General features: G+C 25.9%; 2 protein-coding genes across 3 annotated transcripts; both read left to right on the top strand.

Moving 5' to 3' along the window:
• The first annotated feature begins 1,781 nt into the window (after positions 1–1,781).
• LOC126555390 (ceramide transfer protein-like) lies at positions 1,782–13,971 on the top strand. The gene is made up of 9 exons (XM_050210320.1): positions 1,782–2,179; positions 2,259–2,598; positions 10,356–10,480; positions 10,543–10,695; positions 11,689–11,889; positions 12,014–12,239; positions 12,327–12,535; positions 12,720–12,852; positions 13,754–13,971. Exons 1-9 carry the CDS (start codon positions 1,955–1,957, stop codon positions 13,879–13,881), a joined length of 1,740 nt encoding a protein of 579 aa, XP_050066277.1. The 5' UTR covers positions 1,782–1,954; the 3' UTR covers positions 13,882–13,971.
• Positions 13,972–14,117: 146 nt separating this feature from the next.
• On the top strand, positions 14,118–23,639 carry LOC126555400 (tubulin polyglutamylase complex subunit 2-like). Of its 2 annotated transcripts, none has more exons than XM_050210330.1 (5): positions 14,118–14,880; positions 15,261–15,399; positions 18,173–18,340; positions 21,752–22,227; positions 23,347–23,639. In XM_050210330.1, the coding sequence occupies exons 2-5, from the start codon at positions 15,318–15,320 to the stop codon at positions 23,524–23,526; spliced, it is 906 nt and encodes a 301-aa protein (XP_050066287.1). In that variant the 5' UTR covers positions 14,118–14,880; positions 15,261–15,317; the 3' UTR covers positions 23,527–23,639. The 2 variants fall into 2 exon arrangements, with proteins under 2 accessions (XP_050066287.1, XP_050066283.1); XM_050210326.1 differs by having other exon boundaries at positions 15,146–15,399.
• The last annotated feature ends 2,286 nt before the right edge of the window (positions 23,640–25,925 follow it).

Raw genomic sequence — 25,925 nt, 5'->3', positions numbered from 1 at the left:
TAAGTTATAACAAATAAATGTTTTCATTGGGATTGAGTAATTTAATTGGTTTTTATTTAATACTCGTATAAAATTCCAAAACGCTATGGTAAAATTAATTTATGGCGTGTGAAAATCGTGATTATGTACCTACTTTTGGTTATTTTTGTTTTGTGTTGAATTTGAATTTGTTTTCCATTTTCCACATACCTGTGTGTACTGTGTATATGTATTCATTAGCATATATATTTATTATTTAGTGAAAATAATTTATCTATATTATATTTTAAATTAAATACTTACATAGTTACATTTAATAATACTTTAATCACAGTAGGTAGATACGTCAATTTTTATTTTAAATTTTAGTGTATTTACTTACTATTATAATTTACAATAGATAGTAGATTGCAATATTGTATTCTTTAATGTCTGTAAAATAATAAATTATTATTATAATAAAAATTAATTAACTTTTATTTTTGAAGATTACTGAAGGAATTATTTATATTATATTTCTATAAAAATTGAATTATAATATTATTGTTTATGTTTAAAATTAAATAGTAAGCTCAAGTCGTGCCGTAACTAGAGGTTAGTGAAATGGGTGGTTGCCAAGGGTGCTGATAAGTAAGGGGCGCATTTGAGTTAAATCAAATTGGTGTTTTGTATAAAATGTATTTTTCTTACAAATTATTTAAAATGTTATTAAAATGAAGTGTAAATTTGTAATGTACACAAATTGCATGCTGGATTGAAATTTATATTTATTAGTGTACTACTTTTACATTTATACTATTTAGAATACAAATACCTACTTGTATGTACCTAATGATACATATTTTATTTTTGCGTATATGAAACGTACAGTTATGTAACAGCTATTATAACTCATCAGCCATTAGGTAACTATAATAACTCAATAATTTTAAAAATATAGCAGTATATTAATTAACAGGTAAGAATGTAATATAGATAACAAGGGCGTCTCTGGCCCTATTTTCAAGGGGGGGGGCGACTTATTGATACAATTTAAAAAAAAAACTTTTTGTATCATAATTACATATAATTACGAAAATATTAAAGTAGGTACTATTAAATAGAAATAAAAACAGAGGCTCTAGGGGGGGGGGGGCGATCGCCCCATCGCCCCCCCCCAGAAATACGCCCTTGATAGATAATAATATTATAAAAATTATTACCATAAAATGAAACGAAAATAAGCGTCAAAAAATGAAATTTGACAAGAGCGCCACGGAATGTAATTACGGCACTGAGCACGACTCACGTACATAGTATATATTTTATTATTTTTTTCTGTTTAAAACAGAAAACCATATTCACTATATTAATACGTTTGCAAGTTAGCAGCTATAATATTTTTTTTTTTTTTTTGTCTTTAGTGGTGGGAAGTTCAAGACGTGGTTGGTTTTCGTGTCATCAAGTCACGAACAATATATATTTTTGTAAAAGTGGGTTCCAGTGTTTTGTTTATCTATCTCCATGAAATACTTTAACTCAAGTATTTTATAAGGCGGTAATAGAGTATCCTGAGTCTATGATAGACATTGAGCAACCACAAAATAAATTAAAGATTTAACTATTAGCTTACCTAATTAATTACTTCTGTGGAGCGACGTTGGACGATTTGTACACGGTCATATTTCGCTGTCTATTACGGATGCACTGTAACAGCCCCTGATTGGAACAAAATATTATTATCGAAAATTCTCACCGTAGTGATAAGATTGATAAAGAATTCAATAATAATATTATTTTCAATTACCAAAAGTACGCTTTATTACAGTGTTTAAGTGATTTTAATGGACTATTATACAATTCAATCATTATATAGGCGTGGTTGTGTTCAATTAATGATATTATTGAACGTCGGACGTCAATAATATAACAGATAAATGTTATACGTGTAGAAAATGTACTTATAGCGACGTTTAAAGTAAATTGAGCCATTGTAATGGCAGAGTGTCCGATAGCCCAGATCAACGAAGACGACGAGGACACCCAAGATAGAGTCAGAATTGAACTGCAAGGGTATTTGAATAAGTGGACCAACTTTTTACACGGCTGGCAAAAACGATATTTCGTATTGAAAAACGGCACTTTGTTGTACTTCAAATCACAATCGGAAACTGAGTGTGGATGTCGCGGTGCAATAAGTCTATTAAAAGCAACTGTCAAGGTATGATAATTGATAGTAAATAGTGTTAGGTTATATGTTTTTTTTTTTTTTGCAATTATACAGTAGTTTAATTTTATAGGTGCACGAAGTAGACGATTGCCGTTTTGATGTGTCGCTAAACGATTGTGCTTGGTATTTGCGTGCTGACTCATCAGCAACTAAAAATCATTGGATCGATGTCATAGATTCACTAAAAGCTGAATCTGGATACGGCAGTGAAAATAACCTGAAACGCAATGGCAGTTCACTTTCTATATTATCGAGTAATATGTCAACCATGTCACCGGTGTTTAAAAAAAATAAGGGTTTACAAGATAAACTCAATGAACTTGTAGCATTTAGAGGTATTCTTATCAACCAGATTGATCGACTTCAAATGTATTTTGATACATGTTTAGCAGAATTTGCCTCTTCAAATGGTAATTATTTTATTTATAAATTATCTATTTAAAATTTAAATTACTACTATCTATAATAATACTTCTATTATTTTTTTTTATATTGAATATTATTTAATTAAATATTAAATAGGATAGATAATTGAAATACTTACCTAAAAATAAAATACCTGTTCTATTAACTATGCTTTGTTATAATGTTGTTTTATGTTAAAATGAATCAAATTTGAACAATAATTAATTAATAAGTACATAATTTTTAAATACTTATTAAAGTAGAAGTATAATAAAATAGTGATAATATAATAGTTATATATTTAATAATGTAATTCATAAGTTTCAATGGTAGGTACTGTCTACATATATCTATGAATGTTTTAAAAAAATAGAAAAATATTTGTCAAATAGTTATTAGTTATTAATATCTATTAGGAATATGAGGTTTTTGTTTTAAAGTAAGATTCTAGATAACAATTTTTAGTAATTAAAAAAGCTAGTAAATTATAAAGTTTATCAAATGGTCTATCCATATAATCCAAAACAGTTTTATAGTAAAATATACATTTCTTATAGTTTTCTTAAGTTATATTTTACTTTCAGACTATCTATAGAATATTTCTTAACTTTATCGACTCTATATAAAGTTGAGTAATTTGAAATCTACCCATTAATTAATGTACTTAATAATGAATGGTCATGTTCAAAATGTTCGAAGGCACAAATAATGTAAGAGATATGTGGAAGTCCTCTGAGGAACATCAAAAAATAACTATCAGAGAACAGCATCTCACTATATTTTGCTATGATAATGATTTAATTAATATTTTTAAAACTTTGAATAAACTAACTAAACTAATCTTATTTTTAATTACAAAAATATACTTGTTATTAATATCAATAATATCAATAAATTTAATTGTGTTTTATAATATTAAATAATTATTAAAAAATAGAAATCAAGCTTGTTTAATAGTTTGAACCAAGCTATATTTAATATTGAAAATTAAAAATTCAATAAAATTTAATTTACTTTTATTTATTTAATATTATTGATGCTTTATACAACAATTTGCATATTCTGTAAAAAAATTAAATAGTTTTGTTACTCCTTAGAATCATTTAATTGAGTATATTATATTGAAATTATTTGTTTGCTTAATGTTTCAACGTATCTAATTTTAATTTTTGTTTCATCATTTATTTAAATTACTTCTTTGTCTAGGTAGGCGATAAACCTTAATAATAAATTCAAAATATTAATTAATAGTTGAATAAATTAAATATAGAAATCAACAGTAGATAATTGTAGTCTACATTGAATAAATATTAATTAATAATTAGTAATCAATAATTAATAGGGCTAAGTTACATTTATTGAGCTTATTTATCTTGACAAAAATATAATGACATATTAAAACATAAAATCTTTTTTTTAATTCCAATACTATACTTATTAATATCTTTTTAATTATGTATTAAATTAATAAAACAAGCAAAGTTATTTTAATTTTCAAGTGTTGGGTGTCTTATCAACTAAATAGATGTAATATTGTAATTTATATATTTAATAATATACTATGGTTAGTAACTATAAATTACAAATAATAAACGTAAATATAATTAAACTTCTTAATATACTAAAAGGATAAGAACCTTTTATAATAACTAGATATTGTTGGTAGCTATCAAGCAATACCAATTTATTATCTTACCAATTTATCATATTATGTTTCTATGCTTGATATCTGCTGAGAAGTGTATTAGTTGTTACATATTTTTTCAAAATTAATCTATCTATTATATTGATTTAAGCCAATGGTTCCCAACCATTTTAGTTGGTGGACCCCTTTTGTTGGACCAAATTTAGCTATGATGCACTTATGTGAATACCATGAGGAATATGAAATAAATTAATACTAATTCTCTTTAATAGCTGATAAGGTGTCCTAGGCATGTGTTATTTATTTATCATTTGATAATAATTAAGTTAACAGTATACAGAGTGTGCTAAGTAGTTTTATACATAAAACAATTTTTGTCTTTTTAACTAACTACATTAAATAGTATTTTTTTTCTTATAAACATTGGTGTTTCAAAAATATTGATAAAAGTTATTTAAAGATTTTATTCATACTAAAATAACTTATTAAAATTATTATAAAAACCATGATGGTTGATAATATAATATTTTTAAAAACTACTAAATTGTACTTGAGAAATTTGTTATTGGTTATACTGGTTATAGGTACCATATTATTTTCAATGCGATTCAAAACTAATATCTTTATTTAATTAGGTGATGGTTAGCAAATATTAAATATTAAATTACAGAAATTGCAGAGTTGCTTTTCTATAAGATTTCTTTAATTCAATGTTTTGTTTAATTGATTTGTTTTGCATACTCACTTATCCAAATTTTTGTAGTAACAAATTCTGAAATCAATTTTTAAGTATAAAAATGAAAAAAATATTTATTTACATTTTTTTTTTTAATTTATAAGTATATTGAATTCCAAGAGTAATAATAAAGTAAGATAACTTATTATTGGATACTCACCCATGTACAGTTGACTAATATGACATGTATGCTACATTTTAGAATTAGTAGAGTATGCATTCTACCCGCTCATAATCTGTACTACATTCAGTAAGATAATTTTAATGTGATAAAACTAAAGCTTTAACTAAATCCTCTACAACTGCTTGATATAAAATATATTTCCCCACTAGTAGGAAAATATAATATGAATCGTTATGCCATCATTATTACGTTACAGATTATATTTGTTATATATTTATATTGATTTTAAAAATGTTATCACAATTTTAATTTTATCAAATACTCATTATTCGTTTAATCACTTATCAGATGTCTAATATATCAGAACTTTGATGTTTGAATTATTGATAATTTAAAAATATGTATAAATCACCTACCTATTTAATTAATAGGGTTAGGAGGACAAAGTAATATAAATTTAAATTAAGTTTAAATTATAAGTCTACCTATATTTTTTGTCAAGGTATACTTTGTAAATTTAAATTAATTCATACTCATATATATATATAAAATTGTCAAATTTTATCATATAAAGTAATAGTATTTTATGTTTTTAAATCATTAAACTTAAAACGTTATAATACTTGTCTGTATTTTGATATTTTGATTTAAATGAATGAACATAGAACTAAAGTAATTTATGCTGTACTATGTAATACAAGTCTTATAAGTTATAAAGTGTGGCAATATATATTATATACCTACCTGATAACATGAAGCTTATATAATGTAGATATTAATTTGTTGTAAATAATAAAAATTGATGAGTGTTATAAAGTATGTATAATTAGAGTAAGGCAATAACCATTAAGGAAGTAAATGTGTTTATAGGAACCTATTGTCTTAATCTTCTTATTGGAGTTTCATTTATTATTTTTTTAAATAATGTTAAATGATTAAAATAATTTTTATAATATAGTATCATAAAATATGAAAACCCGATTTCTGATATAACTTTAATAATATAGTGTTTAAAAGTTGCTAACTAAATATTCAAGCATTTTGAAAAAGAAGTTAAATATTTTTATTAAGACGGGTATTTTTGAATATGATGAATCAAAAAATGCTTAATAGTTAATAAAAAAATATTTGGTTTAAGTATACCAATAAATTGTTTCATCACTTACCTATTTACTTTTATAGTAAAATGTTTTTTAATTTTTCATGTGTACATATCTACTAATGTAGTATGTAGGTATATTTAATTAACATTTTTTAAAGAAGGTAATTGAAGAGTAGACTTTGTATACCATTAATAATGATAGCCACTATATTTATTATATTATATCGAATACATGATATAAAATACCAAATTTTTTAAAAACCTATCCAGATGTTTAAAATTAAACAGTAATAAATTATTTCTCAAATATATTAAAGTTTTAAATAATTCAGTTATTTTTTACTAACGATAATAAACAATATTGATTACAAAATATAATGCTATTATAGTATTTTAATTTATAACAGATTTATAATTAATGGTAATTATTTGAGTAAATTTACTAATTAAAAAAAAAAAAATGAATTCATTTTCAATTAAAAGAGTGATAACTTCTACTTCTTCAAAAATATTGATGCTCATAAATCATTTTTACTTACTCTTTGATAATCTATCAAGAAAAACAATAAATAATTTAAATAGTTTAAAGTACCATTTATGCTTCGATTTTTGATCTTTTAAAATGTTACAGATTTAAATTAGTTTGACCATATTATAATTTATTCAAAAACTAGTTAACTAAAAAAAAAATATTATTGTTAAAACAAAATAATATATTCCTTATTTTGCTCAACATTTAAAACATGTGATTATTTAATTGTAATTAAATAATAATTATATATTTATTTTATCAATTAAAAATATTTAATAATAAAAAAACATAAACGAAGTCTACACAATACCTCCTCTCTAATGATGTAGCATGTGTTTAATGTGAGGGAATTCAAATAAAGACGAAAAAAATAAGTTAAATATGGATGACACAATTTTCTGAAAAATAAATATAAAAGTAATAGGTACATAAAAAAAAATATATATATATATGTATAATTGTTAATAATTTGTAATATATAGATTAGTATCAATACATTATACTGAGAGAATATAAAATTTTATCTTTTTAAAATAGTTTATTAACATTTTCTTATTCTTAAATTGTGTTCATTTTACCAAATTATTTGTTAACTTTTATGATATTTAAATTACTTTTAATTTTTTAACATTTATTATATTTGTGTTATGACATAAATAGAGTAACATCTATTTTTAACAAATGTAAAATTACATTTTTATAATAAATAGCTATTAAATCCTTATATAAATTGTTCGTTGGGCAAGACCTGGCTTCTTAAGTATAATTTTAATTTATATGTTTATACTTTATAGTAACCTCAAAGTTAGTCAAATATATATTATAAGTTTTACCCCAAACTTCTATACCGTAACTAATTATAGATTTAGCAAGAGATAAATAAACCATTTTTAACATTTGTTAGTTGACTTAACAATATAAAATAGTTTTTGAATTGGAGTTGTAATATGTTTAACATGATTGGACCATTTAAACTTTTCACTAACAATAATGCCTGAAATGAATAATCACTTATTGTAGATAGCAGAACCCATTAAAAAGAATACTATTACCTATATTCCTTTTATATTCTTTTGCATAAAATAAAGAATTTTATAGAATTATTAACTCATGTAGACATTATATTGTCATCATTTTCAGCTGTATTTATAAGTTATATTTTATTCTTTATGATATTGTTATGTATTATTGCTGGTATTTATTTTCATGATATATACTACATAGTACTTTTAAATAGTTATTATCAAACAACATATTTCAGTTAAATTTTTATTTGTGACCTTTTTAAGTTAGAAATGTTGAGCTCTAATACAATAATAGACAATAGTATTTGTCATATAGAAACATTATGCTATGTAATAATGTTAGATAATATGCAAATATAGTTTGTTTACATGTCCTTAAAAAAATATATATATAAATTATTCAGTAACATAAATTAATTTAAATACAACGGTATTGTTACACTAAAGTTAAATAAAAACAGTTAAACATTACTAAATATTTTCATATTAAGTAAGTATGTATGATGATTGATTATTTTTAAATGTTTTATTTTAATTATTCTACTATTACTTTGAAAGAAATTTGGTTGTTCAGTTTCTGAGAACTTGTGTAATGAAGTATGAATAGATTAGATAGGTTAAGCCTTGGTTATGTAGGTAAAAACTCTTGTTAGTATTGCACTTACCTGATATTTAATATGTCATTCGGTTTATTAGAAATTTTTTCTTATTCTTTTATTACTAATTATTTCACACAAATTGAGGTAAGACAATTAATAATTCTCACCATTACTATGTTTTTAGAAATATTATGATCTAAATACATTAATGTTATCTAATTTATTTATAGTTGGTTTAATTTAACATTAAATTTAATGGCCTATTTGTTATATTTATAAATATAATTTAATGATTATTTCCTTATGAAATTAACTTTTAATCTACTAGTTTTATGTTTTAGTTTTTTAAAATATTTGGTTTAAATAATTGTAGAGCTATGATAGTTTATACTAAAAGCTAATAAAAATAAAAACAAAAAAAATATTTGGTTTTACTCTTAATTGTTTATATTTAAAATTTTAAATAAAGAACTAATTAGTTAACACAATATAGTGTATTAGGTATTTATATATTCATTTTTAAACTTTTAACTAATTATTACCATACATGTTCTGCTGGCCATGATATTTTAAACATATTACAATATTTTAATTATGCGTTAACTGTTTATTATTATGGAATATATTGAATTTAACTTAAAACTCCTAATCTCTTATTTAACTTCATATATATATATATATAATTGAAGTATTTAAAAAGTAAATAGTAAGTATTTTGTTGTTAAGATTTTGTTCATTTTTATTACAATTATTTATTTATGTAACCAATGGAAAATATATTTTTTATATAATTTTCAATCGAAATAAAACAACATTTAGAAAAAAAAACAACTATATTTTTTATACTTTTGATCCTTATATTTTATATTTTATTTTTTGAAAGCCAGCATACATTTTTAATTTCATATTCTGAAGCTGAATATTTTATATAGACAAGCAAAATTGTAGACCAGCATTTTGCCGTGAATCTTGTACTATACTCCGCTCACCCAAACTTACTTATAATTTATACTTATACTTATAACTTATAAATTACTTTTGAATCTTAAATTTTATATATCAAAATATTCCAAAACATATTCTGCTTCAGAATAATAAATTAAAAATATATGTTGTCATTCAAAAAAGTAAAAAACTTAAAAAATACAATAAAAATATAATTTTGTTAAAAACTGTATAAAAAATGTTTTATTTAGATTGAAAATTATGTAAAAAAATATATTTAAAAAATATTAATAAATTTTGAAATAATGGGTAGTTCATGATGAAAGAACCACTTTGTATATACTTTATATACTTTCTACATTATACAATTGTCATTAGTCACATGCAGAACAACTGATTAAATTATTGTTACATAAAGATAAACAATTATAATATTATGTTTTGTTATATATGTTCAAAACTAAAATTATTATTTAAAAAAAAAAAAAAAATTGTTAGAATCCACACAATATAGGTCAATGGATATTACTACAATTATTAATGAGTTATTATTATGAAACAAAACTACTGATTAAATATAAATTAGGAAATAACGTTTAAATATAATTGTTGAGATGTTTTGCTTTTAGTAATAGAATAAAATTGTTTTATTAGGTATTAATTTTAAAGTATTAAAATAAAACGATTATCAAAAAATAATTTTAGAATTTCTTGAAAATAAAAAAGTGCTTGAATAATTGGTGAAATAAAGCTAAACAAATTGTTTTACTGCTTTAAAGAATTTATAGTACCTATTATAATTTATTTTATAACACGTTTCAACTCATAAACAGACACAATCCATTTTGTTTAGGCATGTGCATTATATTTGGTACCAACTTTATATTCTATTCATTCAACTTGAAAATTTAGCAACAATATTCATTAGTTTGTTAGTATACTTATTCATGTGTACACGTATATCTACTGTATGTATCAATTTAAATGTTTATTTTATTTATGTTCTTAATACTACTTAAAAATAAATATTTTTTATTGTTTTTTTTTTTTTCAGAAGGTGTATCAAAAAATGAAGCCTATCAAAAATATACTTGTGAAGCTTTAGATTTTAAAGGTGAAGCAGTAGCATTTAAAGCAACATCATCTGGAATTTTAGAAATTTTAAAACATTGTATTGAAGTATGCAATAAGTTAAAAATAAAATATCTATTTCATTTTTTATCAACTAATTATTTGTTCAGGTTATGAATCAAAGAGAGACAGCGTGGGAATCTATGTTGGAGAAAGAAATAAACAACCGGAAAGATTTAGAAGAAGTAGTGCGAACATTATCTCTAGTTGATGGGCTCACAGATCAGGAAAGAGCCCAAGTACTTGCTGGAGCTGATTTAACTGTATGTATAATTAGCTGCTTACCTATCTGTTTAGATTTTCCACTATTTATTTATAAATCATACATAATTGCATTATAAGTAAAATTATTCAAATTATAATATATTGTAATGAATGGGTATCAGAAAATTAATTCCATGTTATCATAATTATAAGGCTTAGAAAAATTTCTCAAAAAGTTATCCATAACAAATAATGTTTACAAAAATAAATCCATTATTAATTATTCATAATGAACTTGTATTTTAACGGGGTCATATTTATTGAACTGGTCATAGTCCAAATATTGTATTATCAAAATATGATAAAAGTAGATATGGAACAATGTTAAGATAAAAAAAAATGAATTGCTTCTTCTATAAGTTAGTCAATCATTAGTTATTACTTATAATCAGTACCTAACGTAGACTTAACGTTAACTGTTATAGACTAAATTCAACCATTTAATTTTTTTTAAGTTGCCGGTTTTTGTGTAAAGTTCATAATGAGTTCTATTTCTAAAAAGGTAATATTATAAATTAAAATATTTAATATAGTTTAAGATTAATTTTTATTTAAGAATAAAATGAGTATTTGCAACAAAAGTTTGAGCATTTTTTCTACTATAAAATATCTAGACAAAAAATATATAAATCTCATGTAAAACCAATACTGTTTCATTCAGTTAAACTATATGGATTGACACAAAATGTATTAATAATAATGTTTTGTTAATTATATAGTATTAAATTAAAAATAATGTAACAACTTTAGTTTATAATTTCCTAAGAAAAAAATTATAATTTATATATTTAAAAAGTTAATAAACTTATTTTATTTCATTAAATTTAAACTGTTTTTTTTTCTGATTTATTTTAAATTAAAATTTATTAAAAGAATCTATTACACAATTAAATTATATAAGCTTTGTCATATATTATTTGAATGTTTTGGTTTACAAATTTGCAATTATTGTTTTCTTAGCTCAATAATACATTTTTTGTTCCATTATACAGGAACATTCAACTTTGGCTGAAGATGAATTTTATGACGCTGTTGAATCATCTAATGATAACTCTGCTGAGGATGCCAAACAAAGAAAAGATCAGTTATTACAATGCACTAAAAATAATGCTCAAACAACTCAGACCAATTGGGGTGAACTGATTAGAGCTGCTGCTACAAATGCTTCTTTGAAACATACATATTGGCCTGAAGTAATGTCAATTTTTGATATTATACTTATACATTGATAAATGTATATTTTATTTATTTTTGTATTAAATTTTAAATTTAAATTTAATTGTACAATTAAGGTAATCTATAATTTTATGTAATAAGATTGAGCGGGTAGTTGCCGAACAAATTAGATCAGCTCGCATGGGTCTTGGCAAAGGAGCTTGGCAATTATTTGTCGAAGATGGAGAAATGAAGATGTATCGGAGAGAAGTTGAAGAAGATGGATTAGTTGTCGATCCTCTGAAAGCAACTCATCAAGTGAAAGGAATCACAGGTCGAGAATTGTGTCATTACTTTTTTTATCCTGAATACAGATATGATTGGGAAGGTATTAAAATATTTCAATTTATACATTTTCTAACCAACTAAAAATGTAAGATTTTTAAAACTAAAATATTTTATCTAAAATCTCCAGGTACATTAGAAACAATGAATGTTGTTGATAAAATTGCTGAAGACACAATAGTATTCCATCAGATACACAAACGTATTTGGCCAGCAGCGCAACGTGATGCTACGTTTTGGTCACATCTTACACATGTTCCTGATGAAGAGAATAAGTCTGAAGACAGCCCTCATATATGGGCAACTGTCAACAGTTCAGTAGAATTGCCATCACACCCTGTATGTTATTAAGCTATTAAAAAGTTTCTTGTATCACATTTCTATGTAATATATTTTTTCTTATCAGTATTAACTTGTTATATTACTAAATTTAATATAATATTTTTGAAAACAATTTAATTTAATAACATGACATTCAGTAGGTTATTGAAATTTTGAATACTCATGTTTTATTTATTTTCAGCCCAATGGAGGTAAACAAGTTCGTATTTATCTGACTATTATTCTTATGGGTCAAACAATCATATCTCCTGCAGCAAAGGGTCGTGAGTTAAAACGAGATGATATTACATGCAAAATTACCTATTGTGCTGTTGGTAAGAACATAATATTTTTATAATAATTTTGTAGTTAAAATACAATAGATTTCAGTGGAATTGTAATTAATAGTATTATTGCTTAGGTCTAAAAGTACAATTTTGACTCGAAAGTCTTGGCTATAAAAATGTATTTTGTTTTTGGAATTTTCAAATTTTCTTTTAAATGTTAAGTATATCAAATCAAATCAACCACATTTAAATTAAGTATCACTTATTTATTGAGTAAATTTTTCATTGGTATTAGTTTTAAGAGAAGTCATCATAATTAAGAAACTTATGATTGATTATCTACCTCTAAATCAATAATATCGGTTTGGTCAGAATACACGTTTTAAATTAAATAATATACTCAGTGGAAAACTTATGTGTGGTAGTAGTACATAGCAGGCGTACAGAACACATATGGTTTATTTGGGAGGAGTTAGTTTTGATTATTCTTGCTTATACTTCTTATTTTTAATAAAGTATATAATAGTATATTTTTACATTATTTGATCAAAAAATAATGTGAGCCAAGAATCTTGATAACAATATTGTAAGGCAATTTTCAGCTATTGATGGTCAATATATATTTCCAAATGTTATGTTATGTATTATTTAGTATTTCCACTTACATAATATGTATATTTGTATTGTTTAGTTAATACAATGCTAAAATTAACTCTGTTTTGGAAATTTAAGAATAAGAAATGTTTTTTCATCTATTCTTAAATAATTTTTAGTTTTATACAATTATATTTATATTATATAATATATATATAATATATTATACATAGGCCTTGAACTTGATTATTCCGAAAAGTTAAATCGGTCATTTTTAATTCATAATACAGCATAATACCAAGTATTAAATTGAATACTATTGCTATAAAATTGTGCAAACTTTTTTTGTTTACAGTGAATCCAGGCGGTTGGGCACCATCTTCCGTTCTCAGGGCTGTGTACAAACGAGAATATCCAAAATTCTTGAAACGTTTTACTGCTTATGTGATAGAAAAAACAAAAAACTTGCCCATAAAACTTTGAAATGAGATAATGATCATATCATTGAACTATTTTGTTCTGCAAATCGGTTGAATTCTTTATTTATTTATTTATTGTTTTATTACTAGTAATGTTTTTCTATTCTTGCCTTCACTGTGTTGTATGGTATATTTGTATACATATATGCTATATAGTATTTACATTCTGTATATAATATGTTAAAGACGAACCCGGGATTCATAATAAGCTATTATGTTATTAATTAATTTTTATAAGCATGTTATATTGTGGCTTCCTAATTATACCAAACACCATACAAATTATTTAGTTTATTTGAATTTTAAGTTTTGAAAATGCAATTTTCATTGTAATCTGTTTTTTTAACAATGTATTTACTACATATTCAATGTAATATTATTATAAATTTTTTTTTATATATATTAAATATAAATATAAACAATGTCTCGTAATATGTTAAAGATGAACCCGGGATTCATTATGAACTATTATTATTTTATTAATGAATTATTTTAAGCATACAATGTGGCTTCCACATTATATCATAAACCATTCAAATTATTTAGTTTATTTGAATTTTAAGTTTTTAAAATACAATTTTCATTGTAATTTGTTTTTTTAATATGTATTTACTACCTACTCAATAATATGCGTTAAAAAAAAAAACTTATTACATACATATATATATTATAAATGGTGTCATATCATTTTAACATGTGTCAAATGAACTCAGTCGTTTGGATGATCGACAATGGACTCTTGTTGTAAATTGCATATAATATTCGATATAAACATAACATCTTTGTAAACTGCTATTATCTTTATGGTGTTTGTTACCATAGAAATGCTTGAACATGACAATAATGTCAATGAATTAGATATAGGACTTAATATTGTTTTCTAGCTTGTTTAATTTAATTTTTTGTTATTCATTTTTATATTTATACTGCCTAAAAATGTGGATAATATGCATAATTGCGGTTTTGACTTGTGTACCTACATGATAACTGAAGATTTCCTGTAGTATGTATAATTTATATCCATTTTTTATAATAAAAAAAAAAAAATAAATAAAAAATGTGATTTGGATCACTTGCTATGAATAATAACACTATTGTCATCACTCATCAGTCTGATATACCTACCTACCTACCTACCTACGTTTTAAATAATAAATTCACACGATGCGGTTATCCAAAACATCAAGCGTGTATTTTTTTTTTTTTTTTTGCCTTTATATCGTTTCTTCTCACATAATACCTATTATATTAACAATAAAGTGTTATAGATTTTTATCACGTTTAAATGGTTTTGTGTGTGGTTGGGGTTGTTGATAACGATTAGTATATTTTCGTTGCCCTAACAACCCGCATAGCGGATAATAACTAAACGTCTATGCGTAGCTGGTACCTACAATAAAGCTGTGAAAGTTGTTGCCGTCTCAGCAGTTCGACCACGATATGGCCAATAATAATAAACTGGATTTGGTCACTTCAGATTTGTTCAACGACCAGGTCACCTTAGGTCTGTTGACCGTTCTCGGTGAGTAGAGTCCAAAAAAACATATTAAAATAGGTACCTACAATTTTCGCTCGTTATATAATTTACTGTTATTCATATTTTAGCTCTCATATCGGCAGCTCCGCTCGGACGTACGACACCCATCGATTTTTACGCGTATTTTATACACACATTGCACATATTATTTACTAATTGTTAATAAGTTAAATAATCAGATATCAATTTCTGAATTATACTTTAAAGTCTTAAAAGGGCGAAATAGTAAAAAAATAAATTATAAGAACATGGTTTCGTACTTCAACTGCAGTTAAACTACTTATTATAAAAAATGTAGAGGACAATTTTATTTAGAATCATTAGAAATCCGATTTTTGATATTTTTATTAATTCGTTAAATAATTAAACAATAAAAAGTAGGTCAGCGCATTTCAGTGGTGGATGTTTGTTCATCGTCCCTTCGGTCCTCGGACAGGATATTGTAATTTTACTGTAGGTATTCGATTTGAATGCAATATGATTGCATTCGATAAAAAACGATTCTGAGCGGACGAGGGGATCTTTTTTATTTAATTTTATTCGTTTCTATGGTGATAAACAAAGCCGTAATTATTTTATATTTCCTACATAATCGTGAAATTGTACATTTTTTCTCCTTTAACTGCTTTTATTTCGAGTAAAATTTCGAAAATCGAAAAATGACCTGTTTAAAGGGGTGATCTACTTTTCCGCCAAAATCGACCTTTCCGTTTACCGCCAAGTCCGTTTACCGCCAATACAAAAATATATATTTCCTTTTACCGCCACCACAAATTTCAGTTTCTATATTTTGGTAACCCCTTGGTAATGATTTTTAAAATAACAAAAATAATCAATTTTTAATTAAATATATGATTTTACAAAAAAAACATTCAAGTGATACTTATAATTAAAATTATATAGAATATTGTATAATATATTACAAAAAAGTCAATATTACGACGTAAAATAGTAAAATAAAATATCACAGTCAAACATTTATACTATTTATTTATTTCTCATAGTTATACGCAATTGTTTTACAAATGTATATCGACATATTTCTCCTCTTTCATACTTGTCAATTAAATTCTGGTTTTTTATTTGTCTTCTTAAAATTTGATATTTGAATTGAATTTTGAACATAATCTTTCCTCTCTTTTGTATTAATAGAGAAAAAAATATGATTGTGAAAATGTTATCTGCATGATAAATATACGTAGGTATATAATATAATATTTTAATTCTTTCAATCAACGGTTTGGTTAGGTTTTAAAAATCATTACCAAGGGGTTACCAAAATATTGAAACTGAAATTTGTGGTGGCGGTAAAAGGAAATATATAATTTTGTACTGGCGGTAAACGGACTTGGCGGTAAACGGAAAGGTCGATTTTGGCGGAAAACGGTGACGCCCGTTTAAAGTACCAGCTCAAAAACATTACCTTTCAGCCTTCAGGAAATATGCTACACTTGTACTTTTGTGCAAGTTCGGGGGGAGAAAAAGTGTTTACAGAATAAAAAAGAAATATACATCATTGTAATACCAATACATTCTTCGCTCCGCTCAGAATCTTAAAGTAAAAAAAAACTTGTTCATTTATCATGAAATATTAGACGATCGGAATACGATATCAAAAAATAGGGCCTTTTAAGATTTTAAAATAAAATTTTCCCTCTGATTTTCATAGTAGGTATTATTACTGTAATTCTCGTCTATAAGCCATATTACTTGAAGTATGAAACAATGTTTTTCGGTAAAAATACGGTTAATTATTACGTCTGACATGTACTGCGCTTGTAAAAAGCGGCAGCCTTCGATACTCGGCGTCTACATACCATCACCCCTCGCGTGACAACAACATTATTGCATCATAAGTCAAAACAGGTTTGCTATCGCAGCCGTGCATAGTTAATAATAACAATTTTTATTTTATATCGACTATACTTGTACTACCTATAAAGTCTTGTCAATTATACATCACTTCTTATTATAATGAACTATAAAGTATTATTTTCATTAAAAAACAAAATTAGTTTTATAGACACTTAATGTCTACGACATAATAATATAGCTAATACTATAGACGTGTCCAGGCTGCATTCGCAGGTCGTGCACAACAGTATCGTAACTATTAGAAAGTCCTGAGTGGGTTACAGACCCCCTAAATAAGTTATTGTTAAGTCATGTAACCCCTAATTTTCGATATAAGCTTTATCATATAATAATTAAATCAATTTTTATATTTTTTATTAGGAATTAAAACAATTTTCCTTTTATTAGATAAATAAATAATACTTAAATAAAATTGTATTTAGTGTTTGAAAACAATTTTTAACGATGAGTACCATTATAAGGTACATATTATAGAATTTTGGGTATGTTTGTATCAATTTCGGGGATATAAAGTACCCTCGAATTTTTCCTTTTGTGTATACCTTGTAGGCAATAGAAGATAAAACAAAATTGAATTGACTTTACATGACTTGTGCAGTACTTATGAAAACTAATATACTAATAGTTAAATAAGTACTATTACTTAATATTTTAATAATGTACCTATCTAATATGTTTTCTAAGCTTTAAAATTATATAGTATCAAATTGTTGGTTATCCATTGGAGCACCTAAACCAAGATTTAATTTTTGGTAGTCAGATATGTGATTTACCACAATATATGTGATTTGATAATATGCCTTATATTATGTAGTATCGCCAATTAAACGAATTTTGTTTGTTGCAGCAGGGTTAAAACTTAATTTGTTTTTTTTTTTTGCAGAGAACACTGCTGGCGTGAGAAACTTGACGGTCAAACAGAGTTTACCGTGTGATAAGGCAAAAATAAGTCTATGGGAACAACGGAATGGGTGTCAACTACCAGACGACGTCAAGTCGTTTTACTTATCTTGTGATGGATTCAAGTTGACCTGGTCGTATAGAGTTGAAGGTATTTAATCTTAAATACGGTTCATGGTTGAGTATTTTTAATTGTTTTTTATTTCGCTGAAAAAATTATTACTTGAATGCGTACTTAATTAAGTATTAATAATATTATGTAAGTACATAATATACAACATTATAATATGATAAATTTATATTTTTATATACTATATAGCAGGGGTGGCCAAACTTTTTTTGGTCACTATCTTCTAAAAATATACTTCACCTTTAAGAATCGACTTCCATAGAAAATTAAATTTTTTTTATTATTGAATAACTATAATTATAAGGAAATATATAATTAATTATAGTATAATAGACTTTGAAATTGTCCGCGATCAACTATTTGGCCGCCCTGATAATATATATGAGTAGTATACTAATATAGCCATATGGAAACACGATGTGTATTACCTAAAATATATAGTTTAAAATTTCAAAATTTCACGTATACGTAATAACTAATAAGTAATAGTTTCTATAGGTAATCTAAAACTAATTCATAATATTGCCCTGCCCGCCAGTGGCGCTATTAGAATTTTTTTTTTTTTTTGGGGGGGGGTTACATTATTATTTATTACAGTATATATTAATCGATAGCATTGCTGTATTATATAGGTTATTAAACTAAGCCTCGGAAAAATTTAGTATTTGTGGAATATGAACTTAAACTAATAAAATATTAAAAATTTTAATTCAATATATTAATATTATTATTACTATTATCGTCGATTTTAATATAAGATTTTAAAATACAATATAGTGATGTGCACATTCCCAGAAATTTATTAAAAATATGATCTTAAGTATTCTTTTTACGTTTCAACTTTTAATTTTCAGTTAAATGTAATGTCATTTTTCAATGAATTTAAGTATAATTTTCTCATGTTAATATGACCAACTCTCCAATTTTATTTTTATCACCAGGCATTTCAAAACCACCTGATTAGAGTATTTTCCCATTTATAGTAAAAACTAGTGCTCTAATACAATATTATTGAAAGCAGGTAAACCCTCCAAAGTATCTTATGAACTATCATTCCACTTACAAGTTTCAATCATTTTCGAGCATCAAAAACTATTTGAATCTTTCAATCCAGCTATCTGTAAATTCATCTTTGATAGAGGAGCTTCATGGGTTTCGACCAGGTCAATTAACTGTTACGTGTAATCTGGTTATCAACTCATTTATTTTCAAGACGTTCGTACAATTGTACAGCACGATCAAGTTGATACTATATACACAGATTTTACTAAGTCATTCTACCAAATAAACCATAATATTCTTATTAAGATTTTATCTAACACCGGATTTTGTGAAGTAATTCTTTCTTGGTTATAATCCTATTTAAAAAATCGGAAATAATTTGTTTGATTACATGATAGTGTTACCCAACATCATTAGCCCATTATCTGGTGTGCTACAAAGTGCTATTCTTTCATCTTTATTGTTTTCTCTGTTTGTTAGTAGTGCTTAAACTATGCATATTCACAATAACAATGATGCTACTTTTTTCCAATCAGACCTTAACCGGTCAGCATGTTAAGGTGAATTCTTGAATCAGTCACTCAATATTTCTAAATTCTTCAAAATCAAAATGTTTTACTTTTGTACGGCCTTTCCAATTACGTAATCTAGGCTTTCATTTTCTCCTAAATGTATCTCCTATGATTTATATTTTGGAGATTTGCAGTAAGGCGCTAAAAGTACTTGCATTTAAAAACGCATCTTCTGAATTCTAATTGGACCGTTCATTAAAGATTCTTTTTTGTTCCTTAATCCGATCTATTTTAGAGTACAGATTTATTATTTAGGTTATTCAGTTATCTATAGACGATTTAAAGGTAGAAAGAGTTCAACTTAAATGTTTATCATTTGCTGAACTTTTACTCCATCACATGATTACCTGTTTGTATTGCGTTAAATTTACCCAATCTTACTGATTGTAGATTAGCGCTAATATTTCATTTATTAAAATGTCATTTAATGTAAATAACACTCTAATTCTACTTAACTTCTTCAAATACATTTTGAATGTCCATTACTTCCCATTAGAAAAACTCCTTCAACTATATACTCTTTTACGCGCATTTCTAATGAAAACTCCACCTTTAATATTATCCTTTTATTAATTCGTTCAACGTAAAATTTACTAAGATTATTTATAATTATTATTATCATTAATTTATTGTTAATATCTATTTGTTTCGGCTACAGCCTGTATCTTGTTAAAAATAAAATAAAATATCAATTTAGTTAGAAATGTCTGTGAAATATGAATAATGAACATATAATTTTTAACTAAGAAAATAAACAATGATACTTTCTATAATTAATTATAAGTTATAACCTAATATATTTCTTATCAATATTATGTTAATAACTAGACACATTTTTAAAGAGATAAATTAGTGTTTTTATTTGGATTCATCTATTTTAAGTGCGTAATTTGTGTCACATTATCCTAATGATGGGTCACGAGATGGGAGACACTGGTATATAGGCAGCTGCAACCTAGGCAGGTGCATGCATATTGTATATGTGTTTTTCATGAAAAATGTATTTTATTTAAAATTTTATTATACGTTGTATTAGATAAAATGAACGAATATACGACCTCAAGAGCCCTTCGAAGATTACGGAGGACGTCAATGTAGGAATTTTAATATTTGTATCTGGTAGGTGATAATATTCTTTAGCACTTATAAATGTAAGGAAGAATCTTCTAGGGCTTACAAAATTAATTAATAAACGCCTCATTATCTAGTTTTAGTAATCTAATATTCTAGTATTGGTTTTTGTACAATCTGAAGTAAACCGTTGACGGCTTGATATTCAGCAATCGTACAACTTTGGTCGAGAAAGTAATTTCGATTTTAGTAGTTTATAAAGGAAATTTATTTGAACATTCGGACCAAATTAGTATGTTAGGTTAGGTACCTTTAAACCAACTGAGAACAAATTCGGTAATTCTTAGGAATCAATGTAAACGCATCAGATTATTCAGGTCAATGAAGACAATTTTGTTGTTTTCTGGACTTCCCTCCCCCCCCCCCCAAAAAAAAATAAATAAATAAACAACTAGATTAATATATAACTAATTCAAGCAACGGATAGCAAACAATATGCATCCATATTATTTTTAAGTTATCTTTGAGTTACACTACGAAAATCAAGTTATTACTTATTACATCATATTTACACAATTCTTGCTGTAGGAATAGTTATTTTTTTAAATAAAAGTATAAAATATATTATGAATTTTAGAATTAAATGTAGAATAATATTCTAATAATATTATTTTATACCTTTTTAAAAAAGGCTTTTTTAAAATAAACTTTAACTAACGAAAACAAGTGACTCTGTTTACTACTCATCTTGTAACATTTGTAATAATAGTACATCTAATGTACCCAGGCATCACGTCTGATGTGACAGCTGCTGCTGTTGGTGGCGCGTCCAATTTGCCCATTGGAAACATCACCGTGAATCCGCTGTCCGACCTGGTCCGGCTGTGCGACGTCAAATCGGACACGGTCAATGTAAACGTGATGCGTGACCTGCAGTTACTGGACCGTCTGTCCGACAGGAACACGCCAGACTTCACGGATAACTCGAAGATATTTGAACTGGACTCGAGTTCGGACGTAGGCCATGTGTGCCTGGTGTACTTGGATAGCCGGGAGCCGGTGGGGTGTGTGGCGGCGAACCGGTCGGACGTTCATCCACGCGAAGAGAACAGCAGCGCGTCAATTTGGCTATTGGACACCACATACCGCTGGCACAAGCTCGCCCCGAACTTCAGCAACTATTTCAGAAAGGCTCTGGTCCACATGGGCCTTCCCCACTGGCAACTCAAGTTTACCGACATGGGACTCACGTCCATCGGTGAGGTAAGTAATTGTCAATTATTATCATGTTATAAACATCTACACGGCAAACTAAATCTAAAAAAAAAAACAATTAAGTTGAAACGAATTCACGAGATTCAGGCTGATGTTCTATTGGACAACGACTGCAACGCCCGCCTAGAGGTCGGGATACTGCCTCACGTATCGTTCAAAAATGTTCTGTGTTCATCAAATTTGGAATTCGTACCTAGTGTCTCGTAATTTTTTCAATATTTAGCCTTTCGTAAAAATATTATTAAATTTAAATTAAAAAAAAAGTATAACAGTTTTGTAGATATACCATATTATACACTCGTATTAGTAGTAGTTTAGTGGTTAACAATAATCTATTAATTATTATAAATGGCTATCAACCGTTCACAGATGTTTCTTATTTATCTTTTTAGATTCTGAATGGAGTGATGAATGTATTAATTTTACAATGATGTGTTTTTTCTTTTGTTTTATTTTTGTGTCAGTGTACACCATAATTTGTCGAGATATTAATTCAACTTTTAACTTCTTGGATAGTTTCCGGTGAAAAATTAAATATTTTTGGTGCATTGTATAGGTCAAAAGTAAGAAGTTTCCAGTAGTTTTTAAAAAAAAATCGATGCTTTTTGAGCTATTTATAGACAAATGAAATTTTCGATATTTTTTTTTCAAGTATTTTTTTTTTTTTTTTTTGAAACGTTATTAAAAACATTGACAATTTAATACAAGATTTCTTATAAGTCGTTATTATTGTAGTTAAAAAAAAAATCAAAAATATCAGTCACATTTTTTTTTTAAGCGTTTAAAGTTCAATTTTTTTACGAAATGTCAAATTTGCAAGAATTTTGTAGTTGAAAATTTTTTAAAATTTTTAATACTTATTTCTAAGGTTAAAAAATTCAACACAAAGCTTACCATAAGTTTTTCTTTAAATAACTACCTATAATAAAGAAAACTCGAAGCATCTACAAAAATATTACGATAATTAATTACCTTCATGATTATTTCATTCCAAACATGCAATAACAATTAAGATATTATATATTCGCAATTTTAGCTGTTTACGAGTATACTTGAAAACTGTACAAATACGAGTAACTCAAAATAAAATGGCTTTTTTATTTTCAGTTTTTCATGAATTTGGTGGCCCCTCAATTGAATGTGACCGATCGAGTTCCTATAATCGGCCAATTAGACGATGACGAGCAGTCTACCATAGATAACGCTGCACCGCTAAACCACTTTGATCCTAGTATTTTAAAAACCACGTTCAAAATGTCCAAAAGTAAAAAAAATGCAATCAAATAAGAGTTCCTACTTGAATTAAGTTATTTATTTTATTTAATGGACAATTAATATAAAACAAAATTGTTTGAAAAATCATTAATTATATTAAGTTTAAAATAAAAATATTTATATATGCTTGGATTTGATCATATTATAATACTAACTATAGTCACACCGTCGCTGACTCAAAAATGAGCACTTACTGTTATGCGTGTTTGTTACTTAATAATAATACTAATTTTATTATTATTGATTACTTATTTAAAAATTAATAATTTTTAATAATAAATTTAATTTAATAATATATTGAATTGTTGAATGAAATATTTACATAATATATCGAAATAAATAAACAAGATATAATATAATCCTGACACGAAAAAAAATATAATATATACGAATATATAGTTATCATATTTATTCGGTATTATGATACTATAAACCTTCATAAATTTAAAAACCAGATCCACGCAAGTTTTCGCAGATGATGCTACAAGAAGTAATAATCATAAACTTAAACTTATAAGCTTTTGGCATAAAAGCTTGTTTTTGTATTTCTAGGAATACGTGTACTGATGATAAGGGTACAGTAAAAATATAATTAAATAAATTATTAAGAATTATCTAGAACCGTAAGAAATTTGATTTTTTTTTAATTATTTAAATGAGTAATAAGAAAATAAAAAATAAAACAGGAAATTTGTAATGAAATAGGTATTAGAAATGAAAAGCAGGATAGCAAGACAGACTTTTTACGAATCTAGAAGAAAATATTCACCTACAATTTTTATAAAAAGCAGTATTCATTGAAGACCGAAAGGGTTATGTTTAAACCTAGTTATCCTTTAGAATAAAAAAAAAGTTTAATGATATATTCCACATATTGTTTTGCATCCATGTTGATCTATATTTACTAAGGTTGGAATATGGCTTCTTATTCCAAGAAACGATGTAATGAACTAATGACCAGTTAACAATGCTAGTGAGTTTCATGTTCACGTGCATTTTAACTGAAATCTGAAAACTTAGGACTAAACCATCAAACAAATATGCATCTAGAAGCGAGCTGAATATAGTTAATTTCACGGAAAATTGGAAAATTACGGGTAACTGCAGCGCTCCCAGAACCCCAATGGGAGACTCACCCAAAAACATTGGTTTTCATTATTTAGTTAGGTATCAATAAATGATATTTTTAATCATACAATATAAAAAAAATGATGTATTACATACATACAGTTTTATTTAATTTTAATTCAACAATAAATATGATAATTGAAATAATATTAGGTAACAATCTCACATATTCAAGAATCCCGCTAATATTTTAATTATTCTAACAACTTCATTCGAATTTTAAGCTTTGTTAGTGCTACAATAATTTTTCAAAAAATGTTCATGAAATGGACTATATTAAAGCCATTTAGGTTCAATACATAACTTTATGACGTATATAACGCGTAATTGTTGTTCGATAGACGGGGATCTTAACCAGCCCCGACAACTAGCTATTAAGGACTCGGGAGAATTATAAATTACATAAATAAAAAGAATGAAACATAAATAAAATAAACAAACCGAAATTAATAATAACAATTGTTAGATTTTGAATATTTATAATACGATCGAAATAACAATATTAAGCAATACAAGTATAAAAATAATTAACAATTTTTGTCAACTGAAGTAATCCTACCACATACCTTCAAACCAACAACCGTTTCGTGACAACTTCATAGAGGGTGTTGAGGCAACTTCCTAGTGTGAGCAACTTCTCTATTGATGTGTTTGACCACAGTTAAAAATATGGATATATAATATTTCTGACAACTGACGACTGAATTTTTAATAATAATTAGAATGTTCTCGAGAACGCGAAAAGTACACACAAAAAATAAAAACGAAAACAACTCAATAATAACAACACGTGACGCCGGCCGTTACATCAACAACAACGCGGCACGATGGGGCTCAGGGGGGGGAATGCAGATACAAACATCAGCACTACCAATTGCTGCGCAGCGAATACTATCTGGAGCGAACAATTGTCGATCATAATATATCTTAGTTTGTTGGTCAATGTAACAATCAAATTTTAAATTTATCAAATCATATCAACATATCATAGACAGCAGCTATAGGACTCACCGAATAGGAAACAATGAAGATTCATAACAAACAAAGATGTGCTGAGAGACTGAATAAGACCAGCTTTAAGTAACACCAGCATGACACCAGGCTGGTACTCGGGTTTGATGCCGCCATAGGACCGGTATGTATAGCGAACCCCAAACCATCATCCATAACTACAACAGTTAGATTTGGACCGCTTAGATACTGCAATCAACCAATGAGAGTAATTTATCTATATATTCATTGTGTTTTTTTTTTAGTGTTATTTTTCTCGTCCATTTGTAATC

This window comes from Aphis gossypii, chromosome 1 (genome assembly GCF_020184175.1).
Source record: "Aphis gossypii isolate Hap1 chromosome 1, ASM2018417v2, whole genome shotgun sequence".
Lineage (NCBI taxonomy): Eukaryota > Metazoa > Arthropoda > Insecta > Hemiptera > Aphididae > Aphis > Aphis gossypii.
Note: the sequence above shows the minus strand (reverse complement) of the source record. Positions and strands in the feature narration are given on the sequence as shown.